The sequence below is a fragment of the Euphorbia lathyris genome, chromosome 3, assembly GCF_963576675.1.
Source record: "Euphorbia lathyris chromosome 3, ddEupLath1.1, whole genome shotgun sequence".
Taxonomy (NCBI): Eukaryota; Viridiplantae; Streptophyta; class Magnoliopsida; order Malpighiales; family Euphorbiaceae; genus Euphorbia; species Euphorbia lathyris.
Genome location: NC_088912.1, coordinates 4564040 through 4576198, shown reverse-complemented (window position 1 = coordinate 4576198; position 12159 = coordinate 4564040). Strand labels below are relative to the sequence as shown.

The following is a 12159-nucleotide window of genomic DNA, read 5'->3' as shown; positions in this document are numbered from 1 at the left end:
AAAGAGACTTATGGCAAACTCTTTGAGATCAAACTATGACCAAGCTAAAGCATGGGCTGCCGAACGTCAAAAACTTCGATCTGCTTCTCGGGCTTGTTGGGAAGATCTGAAGACCATAGATTTAGAGGATGTTTGATTTGATTCTCTTCTAGATAGATTTCTTTGTTAAACATATTTGATAGACATTGAATGATGAATAAATTGCGGCCTTGCGACCTGCTATTATTTTATTGCAAATAGAATAGCGGCTATAAGCCAGCTTTACAATTTTCAAAGTGAAATTGCTTTGCGTTACATCAAATACATATTGCCTATATCCTATGGCTGATGCTCCCTCAGTTCCCAAAGGGTGGGATAGAATTTCTTGAGGTACTTTCCATTGATGAACCTCTTATGTGGCTCCCCTTGCAAGCTGGCTAACCAATAAGAGTTTCCTTTTAGAACTTGGAAGACTTTGAATGGTCCTTCCCAATTTGGAGACCATTTTCCATATGCTCTATCTTTAGTCCCAACTGGTAAGATGAGTTTCCAAACCATGTCTCCTTCTTCAAAGGTCTTTTTCTTCACTCTCTTATTGTATGCTTTGGTTACTTTCTTTTTCTGGGCGATCATTCGATCAAGTGCTTGCATTCTAGCTTCATCAGATCCTTCAAGTTCCATCATCATAGCTTCTGTGTATTCTGCTGGAGTGAGTTCATTTTGTCTGGCTACTCTTAGGGACGGCACTACTACCTCCATAGGAAGCACGGCATCATGTCCATATGTTAATGAGAAAGGACTGACGCCTATGGCACTCCTTTTTGATGTTCTGTATGCCCATAAAGTTTCTGAAAGTAAGACGTGCCATTCCCTGGGATTATCTTCGATCATCTTTTCAAGGATGTTGATGAGAACTTTGTTGGAGGCCTCAGCTTGACCATTAGCTTGTGGATAATGAGGAGTAGAGTGCAACAACTTGATTCCATAATCTTCCATGAAGTCCTTCATGTCATCTCCGGTAAACATGGTTCCTTGGTCTGTGGTAATTGACTGAGGGATCCCGTACCTGTGAATGATGTTCTCCTTGATGAACTTCACAACATCTCTCTGGTCCACTTTCTTCATTGGTAAGGCTTCCACCCATTTTGTGAAGTAGTCTGTTGCCACGATCATAAAGCTGTGCCCTTTTGATGATGCAGGATAAATTTTCCCTATCAAATCAATTGCCCATCCTCTGAAGGGCCATGGCTTGACGACTGCATACATCTCATCTGTAGGAACTCTTTGAATCTTTCCATATCATTGGCATTGGCGGCATCCTTTTGCATAAGACATACAATCCTTCAGCATAGATGGCCAGAAGTATCCATGTCTCCTGATGAGCCACTTCATTTTGATGCCTGCCTGATGAGCTCCACATACTCCTTCGTGGACTTGTTTCATAACTTCCATGCTGTCTGGAAATCCTAAGCATTTCAGCAAAAGTCCATTTACATTTTTGCGATACAAGTCACCTTCCATCAACAAGAAGTTCAATGCTCTAATCTTGAGGGAATAAGGTACTCGTCTTCCTGGGTTCGACAAATACTCCTTGATGGGACTCCTCCAGTCACTAGCTAGATTGACATCTGTATTGAATGTCTCCACTTGAATTCCCCTCTCCATGATGGAAGGGTGTCTGAGCTTATTGATCATTATCAACTTATGGGTGAGTTCTTCCGACATTTTCAAACCAGAGGCTATTTGAGCTAGCTCATTAGCCTCCCAGTTCATCTCTCTTGGAACAGAAAGAATGGAAAATTCATTGAATTCCTGCAGTAGTTGAACAGCGGCTGTATAATATGGAGCCAAGCTGAGACTAGTGCATTTGTATTCTCCTGATAGTTGCCTCAGCACGAGTTGGGAATCCCCTTGGATCAAGACTTCATCTGCTCCTAACTCCCTCAAGATCTCTAGGCCAATGACCGCAGCTTCATATTCAGCCTGATTGTTCGTACATTTGAAATCTAGGTTGAAAGACATTGTTGTTTTGGTTCCCATGGGGGATATAATGACTACTCCTGCTCCTGCAGATGTCTCGGTGCTAGATCCATCAAATTTCAAAATCCAGCGGGATTTTTCAACACTGAAGATTGGTAGATCTTGATCTATTTCATCCTTCACATCAAGACATGGGTGATCTGCAAGGAAATCTACAAGTGCTTGGCCCTTCACAGATTTTTGAGGATAGTACACCAGAGTAAACTCTGCCAAAGCCAGTGACCACTTTCCAATCCTCCCAGTTATGAGCGGCTTATTCAACATGTACTTGATCAAGTCAGTCTGAGATACCACCAACACCCTTGCCCCAATCATATAATGCCGCAGTTTGGTACAAGAAAAATACAATGTACAGCAGAGTTTCTCAATTGGTGAATATTTTACCTCAGTTGCATTCAAGAATCTACTCAAATAATATATTGCCTGCTCATATCCTTTGGAATTGTTTTGTGCTAACAAGCATCCAATGGAATCATGAGCGGCAGATAGATAAAGTTTCAGAGGTACACCTGGCCTTGGCGGCATAAGTACAGGAGGTTGGCATAGATACTCTTTGATACTCTGGAAGGCTTGCTGATGGTGTTCCTCCCATTTAAATTCATCTTCCTTCTTTAACCGCAGCAAATCAGAAAATGTCTTAGACTTTCCAGCCAAGTTGGAAATGAACCTCCTGAGATAATTCACTTGCCCCAAGAACCGCTGAAGCTCCTTTTTTGTTTGAGGGGATTTGGACTCCATGATCGCCTTGGCTTTGTTCTGATCTATCTCCACGCCTCTTTGGTGCACCAGGAACCCAAGGAAGTTTCCAGCTTTCACCCCAAAAGCACACTTGAGAGGATTAAGTTTCAGTTGATGCTCCCCCATCCTTTGAAAACCACATCTCAAGTGATTTATGTGCTCCATTTCTTTTTTGGACTTTATGAGGATGTCATCAATGTAAACCTCCAGATTTTTTCCAATCATATCATGGAAAATGGCATTCATGGCTCTTTGGTAGGTAGCACCTGCATTCTTCAAGCCAAAAGGCATGACCAGCCACTCAAATGTCCCGATAGCACCTGGACATCGAAAGGCGGTCTTTGAAGTATCTTCTTCAGCAATGGCAATTTGATTATATCCTGCCACACAATCTAAAAAAGATAAAAGCTCATTGTTAGCTACTGCATCCACCAACATGTCTGCCATTGTCATCACATACACATCCTTCGGAGTTGCTGTATTAAGGTCTCTGAAGTCCACACAAACTCATAGCTTTCCATTCTTCTTTACCACTGGTACAACATTAGATAACCATTGAGCATACCTGATGGGTCTTATGAATCCAGCTTTCAACAACTTTTCAATTTCTTCCTTCACCTTCAATTCTACCTCTTTAGACATTCTTCTGGGAGGTTGTTTATAAGGTTTTAATTCTGGCTTCATTGGCAGACGATGCTCCACCAACTTTCTACTAAGCCCAGGCATCTCATGATACTCCCATGCAAAGCAATCCTTGTACTCTTGCAACAATACAATGAGTCTCTCTTTGATGTGTGGATCCAAAAGACTACTGATGTATGTACATCTTGGGTTTTCAGAAGTTCCCAAGTTCACTTCCTCCAATGGATCTCTGGCCAATGATTTGTCATCCTCTAGTGGTGAAGGAGCTGGTTTCAATTCATCTATCTGAATAATGTTTTCACTTTCCAGAGGCTCTTCTTCATAGATTACTTCAGCACCTAGAGCCTCCAGACCTTCTTCCTTCTGCAATTCCTCCAACACCTGCTGCACTTGGGCTTTTTGTATGGCAGCGGCAGCTACTGCCATTTCTTTCTCATTATGCTTACTAATCATCGATTTCTTCGATGATCGGTTCTCCCAACGCTCCCCAAGTTTTAGATGGAACGATGGCTGATGGTTGGAGGATAGCTTTCCCTTTGTTCTGACATTGCTTCTTCCAGGTGATACTTTTGGGTCCTCCTCTCTTGCTTTCACCTCTGAACTCTATTGGACCCACAGCTCCATCATAGTACCTTGCCTCCACGGAATCAGCTTGAGTTGTAAATGGTTTCTCATTTGCCCAGACAACTTCTACTTCATTTCCTTTCCAAAAAATCAAGAATTGATGGAGTGAGGATGGTACACACCAATTGGCATGAATCCAGTCTCTCCCTAGCAAGATTTGATAGCTCGCTGTTGAATCAACAACGAAGAATGCTGCCATAGATGTGTTGCTTCCCACAGTAATATCTACTGGCAGAACTCCTAAGGTTTTGGTGGTTTCCCCTGTGAAAGCTGGCACCATAACCTCTGTGGCAATTAGATCTTCTATTGACTTCCCCAAGGTCTTCATCATCCTAAATGGCATGATATTCACTGCAGAGCCATTATCGATCAACACTTTTGATACTGGCTTGCCATTTAGATGTGCCTTGATGTAAAGAGGCCTGATATGTTTGGTCATGCTATCTGCAAGTTTCTCAAAAACCACTCTTTTTGGTTCTCCTGGGCCACTCGATTGAATTGTGACCCCACTGGTGAATGAATCTCTCTTCTCAGGAATAGGTGAACTATTCTCCTCTTCAGCATGATGATCCCTTGAACTTCCTAGGAAATCAGCTGGCAATGTCCACTGATGCTGTTGCACACCTGATAGGTATCACCATGTCACCTATTCGCACATTTTGAATGATTTCCTCTGGTTCCTCCTCTGAAACTATTGGTTCTGGCTCACCAGCTTTCACTTCTTCTTTCTCTGCCGGTTCCCCTACTTCCTCTTTCTCATCATGGTGTCTTTCAACAGCTGCCCTCTTACGTTGCATCCTTCTCTTGTTCTTGTAAGAGGTTGGGGGAACTTTTTATGGCGCACCACGTGCCACTTACCAGAAGTTTCTACTTGAGGCACCACAAAACGAGGTCTCCTCTGATTGGCAGTTGGGGAATACTTCTCTCGGTGAAATTCACTTTTTAGAGGTTTCTGATTCCTCTCAGTCTGAACCCTTCTTTCATAGTGATTCCCTCCGATGCTTTTCACTTCTACTCGAATTTTTGACTTCTGCCCCCCTTGCTCCTTGATGTTAGCCTGAAGTTCATCAGGACCTCTGAGATACTCCTTAGGGATCCAAGTATGGTAACTTCTGCCTTTCTCCTTCTTGGACTCTGTAAGTCTCAAACGAAGGTCTCCCTTCTTCCTATTGAGGACATCTCGCATATCTACTGCTACCATGTTCATCAACCAACATTGCTTCTTTCTTCTCTGGGAACTTAAGAATTCCCTTGTTGATTCTTTCCTGAACTGCATTCTTGAAACCCCAACAATTATTGGTTGCATGATTCCAGGAGTCATGATACTTGCAATATGTCTTCCTTTTGGTTTCTTCTTTTGTTGGCATTTTATGACCTGCAGGCAAAGTAATAAACTTCTCCTTTAAGAGAAAGTCAAAAAGAGCATCACTTTTAGACACATCAAAGCTGAATTGCGGAGGTTTATCATTGAAAGATTTCTTTGCTACATCATGTCCTCCGGTGGAGTGGAGTAAGGGGCAAACATGAGTCCCTGTACTTTTAAGATCTGCTACTGCAACCTCATGGTATATTTCTTGGCAATAAGTTTCCATGGCACTCTTCTTTCTGTGACTCTCTTCCCTCAACAAATCTTCGTACTCTGTCATGTTGGCAGCTGTTAAGCCCAAAATATACCTAAAATATCATTAACATTTACATCATTTTTATTACAAATTCATGTTATTTATATATGTTTAGATTACTTTTACTCTCGAATATCTTTCTTTCTTTCAAGGTACCTAAATATTTGGTAAAATCCAAATAGGAACGAAAAAGGATCTAAAACAGAAGAAAAACCCTACAAAAGGAGTCAAAGACGACGTAAATCGAAAGCGCCAAGTCGAAGACACGAATGAAAGCTAAGAAGTGAGAAAAATCACCGGGCCGCGATAGTGGATCCTCAACCCGCGGCCGCGACACGCGTGGTATAGCTATTTCTCCCCTTCGTCCGAAGCTCAACTCAATGCTACGTCATTCACGGCCGCGGATTACAATCCTCGGTAAGTGCAGAAAATTTACAAAGAGCATTTAACACATGCTGAAAATCCAAGAAACGCGTTCGTTCAAGTGGATAAAGACGTCCTTTCACAACGGACACGACTCTTAACCAACGGATACATCACTTCAAACACAACCCTTCAGCATCTATAAATAAAGAGTTGATGTTGAGAAAAAGCAGCAGTGAAATGTTATAATATAGATATAGAATCAGAGCGTAGAACTTATGTCGAAGTTCTAAGTAAACACATTTCGAGAGTTAGAAATTAGATTCTGTACAAAACAAGATGAGGTACACATATTGTTTATAGTTTAATTACAACTCAGTAGCGTTTAGACATTGTTCCAGTTTTAGTTTGCATCATGGTAGTGGCCGACCGAATCCCTATTACGAAGTTACAGCGAGAAGATTGAGTAGAGTGTTCGCCCCTGAGCCTGACAACCTCTTAGGAAACCCAAGGAAGCGGAACCGATCAAGCCCTTCACTTGCACGCCCTCGAAGAACTCGATGCTCCTTGTTCTCTGTAAACTTGTATCAATTTATATTTCATCTAATAAAGTCCGTTCTATTCGACAAATCGTTATGCAGCACTTATGGTAACCAATCCAATATAAGTGAGGCTGGTGTTTTCATTAATATGCACTTGAATTCAAAATCATTACAAGGAAACTTTGTTGAACACTTAGGCAATTATCATCTCGAAAGAGTTTTAATTTGAGTAAGGGCAACTATCCCGAAAGGGTTTTGTCGCGTTCAAAGCCAATTAATTAGAGGTTCCGTCATTTATTTCATCATCATAATTGATACAAAGTTTAAGTTGTTTTCTTTGCTTAATGCAAATGAATAAATTCATTCGTTTTTCTAAAAAGTTCTAAATGTTCCTGTTTTGTAAAATTCATCCTTAAAATCAGAAGACCTTTCTAACAATCGATTTATTCTAAATATAAAATCTTATTCCAGCATTTTCAAATACTCAAAGTTCACAAATTCAATTAAACAAATTTCCTAAATTCAATTAAACCAATTTTCACTTTTCATTTACATTTAATAGTAAATCTAACTAGTTCGAAATTAACAGATTCAAAAAATAAGTTTTTTCGTTAAAAAACGTATCCCTGTGGGATCGATATTTTTATTACTACAAGCGAAACCGTGCACTTGCGGAAATCGCTCAACAGCAGCTAACTCATAAAAGTCTCTGAACTCCATTCATTGGAACTTCTTCCTCAGCTCGATGTCAAGTCCCCTCTGGGCCATCTTCACGTACTCCACCTCTGGGAGATAGACATTGCATCTGTTCCTCATCCTTTTGAAACGAGAAATGAACTGGTCTGCTCTTTCACCTCCCTTCTGAGTAAGCCTAGAAAGTTCTGCAACACATACTTCTGGCTCTGCTCTGAAGAATTGAGTGTGAAATTGCCTCTCCATATCGTGCCAACCATGGATGGAGTCCCTAGGGAGAGTAGCATACCAAGTGAAGGCTGGCCCCGTCAGAGAATTTGGGAAGAGCCTCAACTTGAGATGATTGAAATTAGGGTAGTTGGCAAGTTCTCCACACTGAATCGTGAACCTTGCTACGTGCTCCAAAGTTGACAAACCATCTTCCCCAGAGAATAGGGAGAAGTCAGGTACTCTGTATCCCCTTGGGTAAGGATTCTCCATGTCAATCACATGAGGGTAAGGCTTGTGGAACTCAGGACGGCCAACTTGACGAAGGCCAGGCCCATACAGCTCTTGGACAACTTCTCTCACAGCCTCCATATTGAATGCTGGAACTTGTTGAGGCATGCCATTCTGATGTTGACCGTAAGGCATATGAAGAAATCCAATGTTCCTTCCATTGCCTCTATAGTTGCCCCCCATGTCCCCTGTGATATGGTGGCCTCCTGCCTCCTCATGATACGAAGCTGTGTGGGAGGTAGGATTAGTGTTTCCAAAATATTGAGAAACATGTGACTTACCACTATTTTCTCGGCCTGCTGAACTAGCGGCCTTCTGCAAGACAACATCGTCCCTCAAGGGTGGAATTTGATACTTCTCAGCGCCGGACAACCCACGTCCCCCATTGGAATCTGGGGAACTTTAAGGACCATGGTTTTCTCCATTCTTGATTACCCCTGGTTCTGACAGCTTCTGGAGTATTTTATCCATCTTCAGATCTATGTCACTCCGCAGAGCTTCCATATTCTTCTCGATGGAACTAAAACGCCTCTCCAAGAATGGTGAATTTTGGATCTCTGTAGAGATCCATGATTCTCCTCTGGGGCTAGTAACCTTTTCCCCTTCGATTCGTCCCACCATCTGTGGAACATTGCCTGTTACCATGACCTCTTCTTCTTCAGAGCTTGCAACTACAGGATCTTTGTTGCTCTTATCACTTTTCTTCGGCGACATTGTGATTCGGGTCCCACTGGGTGTGCCAATTTTTGTTTGGCTCTTTCGTGGGAAATTGCGGGCGTTCCAGAGAATTATAGTATTCTCGTACTATGGAGTGAAATTGGGTGCGCTTTTCTAACTTCTAAATATCAAACAATTGTAAGAATTAAAGAGATCGAAAATTCCTAAAGGGTTCAATTATCAAAACGATATCGACCTTACAGAAAATGATTGAAACAATAAATAAAATAAAATTGAAAGGAAATGATGTGTTGAACTTTAGATCTGGAAATTGAAACTAAGAGAACAAACTGAGAAATAAAAAAATGCTGAAGTCTAAGGTGAATTTGCTAGAGTTTTGGGTACTTGTTGTTGAGTTGATTGATCGGGCTTTGTTCATCGTGATTTCTTCCTTTTATAGATGTTGGAGGTAACTTCCTGCTTCTTTCCACTAATCCACGTTCTCCACCATATTGAGTAACCGCTCCATTTTGACTTCCACGATGAAATTGATTAATGGCGCTTTCTCACTTTCCTGCATTCTAATTGGCTCAAAAATACACGTTAAAATATTAACTGGCCTTCTGATGTCCCTTTGATTTACCTTAGGTTCCCTCTAAGGTTCATCCTAGAAAATAGATTTCCCCCGGTATTCCCTATTGGAAAATCTATTTAGACGTAATTAGGCTAATTAATATATTAAAAATAATTAAAAGCCAAAAATTATTTATGGTGCAAACAATAGCATTAAAATATAACTATATATAAAGGCAAGAATCTTTTATAAACAAAGTAACCCTAAGTTTATTTAAGTAGTTATAAAGTGTTCATACAAAGCATGAAGCTCGCTCAACTTGGTCGTCTCTCATATATTTAGGGAAGGCAATCAAGTCGCCGACTTGTTAGCCAATTATGGTAGAACTATTACTGCTCTCACTTGGTGGAACGAGCTTCCTTCTTTCTGCTCTTCAGTATTCTTTTGTAACTTAGGGGGTCGGCATATTTACCGATTCTCTTAACTTTGTACGCTTCTATTTTTTTTTATTTTCTTTCAATAATATTGGCCCTGTCTTTGGATGTTCTTTAGGGGGTGCCGACCTCGCTCATCCTTGTCAGCTGCCAGCTTTAAATAAAAAAAAATAAAATAAAATGTTTGTTATTCTCTAAATATATGTTGGAATATATTATTATAATTAGGACATGTTCATGACTTTTTATTTAAAAGATGCGATAAATAAGGAACAAATATATAAAACATCGTAACTATTTCAAAATATATATATAACATCTAATTTTCTGATAAAAAGAAACGTGTAATTTTTTTTTATTGTTATGATATCATGTGACTATAATTTTATATGTAAAAGTTATTTGTTTTTAATTTGAATATGAGGTCACTATTTCACTAATTTTTTCTATCTCAATTGGCAGGAATTGCTTTATAGAAATAAAAAAAATGTTTAATGACTTTGTTGAAACAAAATTTATATTTTTTTATTTAGTTAATTTAAATGTTTGAGATTTAAATTTCTAATTAATTTATTTTTTTAATAAAAATGTATATTTTTATTTAGTTAATTTAATTCCTGAAACTGTACTAAAAAAAAATTCCTAAAACGATTATATATAAATTAAAAGAACAATGAGATAGAATGGTTGATACAATGCAAAAAACTGTAAACATGATAATAATTTTATTTCTCATATGAAAACAGACATTACAAATACCAAGAAAACAGATTTAGACATCAAAATTATACATCAAATTGATATTGTCCTTTATTTAGTTAAGCTGTATATTTTATTAAGATTCCTTAATTAAGCGACTGCATATCCTTCAATTACATTATAATGCTTCAAGATTCCCATGTTTCCTTGAACTTGTCCAACACTGGTCACCCTGATACTAACATCATGCTCATCCTTCAATGTAACTGCCGACGGAAACTTTCCCCGAGTAGCTCGTTGTATATTCTTCGACAGTTCTTCCCACTTATCCTCGTAGCTAATTATCTTGCTACTTGGCTTAACATCGGTAGTAAAAGCACTAGTCACAGCATTCTCAATAACCTTGAGTCTGGCCGCCTCTGACACCATTCCAATTACAGTTATAAGGCTCGTTTTAATCTTGGATTCGTCATAGTTACTTAAAGCTACGACTGCAGTCCGTAGCGCAGACATTCCCAAGTTCACAGCCTCTCGACTGTCTAAAGATTTGTAAGAATTCGAGTACTTCATTACAACTTGTTCTGTTTCTTGGAAAAGTTGGTCCTGCAAATCCTCGGTATTAGCAAAGAAATAGGATTTGGTTCCGGATTTATAAGCCACAAGATTCAAATTGACAACATCTAATGCAAGAGTGAGAGGAACACCGTTGTAGGTTAGAACAACGGTGGCATAAAGCTGTCCTTGTGCTTGGGCTTTAGTACATAGAACTGGTAACTGATGCTGATCAAGTGTTTCACATGTCAACTTTACTCGAAGATTTTTCAAGAATTTTGAGTAGGTTTCAGCAGTGGGATCATCCACGAAAAATGTGAGATGGTTCGGATATTGATTGTCCGGTGTGGTCTGATGATCAGAGCAAATTCTGGTTGATTCAATTGCGACACTACTCCAACACAACCATGCTGCCATTGCTACCATCCATACATTCATATTTCCTTCCATTATTTTTATAGGATTCCAAATTTCACCTGTCAAAATTTGGCATAGTTTAAACTAATTTGCTTTTTGATTTTATATAATTGTATAGTTAATGAAGTTTTCAGACAAACAGCCAAAGGTGCAGTTAAGTTCATGTACTACAAAATACACATGTCTCAAATTCTGAATATAATCAAAATTACATAATCACAAAATTACATAATCACAAGGTGCAGTTAATCTGATCAATTGAAACTTCTCATGTACTACAAAATACATAATATATTAATGGTTTTTTTTTTTTGGACTAAGTATTCAGTAGTCTGAATCTGTCTCAAATTCTGAATATACTCAAAATTACAAACAAAAATTTTACATTTAGCAGTAAACTTTTTTTTATCCATAATTATATATATCATTTTTATGGATAATTATATATATAACTTTTTTTCTCCTTAAGTTGGCTACATAATAGATTTAATATATGAGAAAATGCCATGCATATGTTTTTTTAAGGAACAAATTATTGGGTAAATAAAAGTCCATGAAACTTAAATGATATGTCATGTTTAAATAATAACAAAGAATATAAAATTAGTCACCACATTACAGAATTTATATAAACATGTAAATATATGTGTTTATATTTTCTTTTAAAACCATACAAAGCAAGCTCAAAAAGAAATTATTTAAAATAAACTTCTTGAGAAAGATTTAAATTTACTTACAGAGATTGCAATAGTTTAGTTCAAGAATGAGATGTGATTTTCAAGTATCACTTGTGTTCCTTTTATAGATCATTAGAAATGGATAGGAGGGTATTTTTGACTTTTTATTATTTAGTTTCTGTTCTGGTATAATATTTTTTTACATTTGATGCCCATTAGATTGATAATGGAGGAGTTGTTTTTTTGCCCCAATCTATAATGTCTTCAAGACCACCAATGATCTCTTTCTCTCTCCTCTCTCTCTCTTAGGACAGCAAAATGGCTTCGATATCTTCAATGACTACTAAACATTATTGCTGCTGTGGATGATGTCAATGAGGAGGTATGACACTTCTATGGACTTATAAG

At 38.6% G+C, this 12159-nt stretch overlaps 1 protein-coding gene across 1 annotated transcript; it reads right to left on the bottom strand.

Moving 5' to 3' along the window:
- Positions 1 to 10109: 10109 nt before the first annotated feature.
- LOC136223753 (ribosome-inactivating protein cucurmosin-like) lies at positions 10110 to 11945 on the bottom strand. Its single transcript, XM_066011904.1, has 2 exons — positions 11812 to 11945; positions 10110 to 11133 (listed from the first exon to the last, which is right to left on the bottom strand). The coding sequence occupies exon 2, from the start codon at positions 11105 to 11107 to the stop codon at positions 10256 to 10258; it is 852 nt and encodes a 283-aa protein (XP_065867976.1). The 5' UTR covers positions 11108 to 11133; positions 11812 to 11945; the 3' UTR covers positions 10110 to 10255.
- Between the last annotated feature and the right edge of the window lie 214 nt (positions 11946 to 12159).

Excerpts from the sequence above, each read along its gene's own strand:
- LOC136223753 (XM_066011904.1), bottom strand. The coding sequence starts at position 11,107 with ATGGAAGGAAATATGAATGTATGGATGGTAGCAATGGCAGCATGGTTG.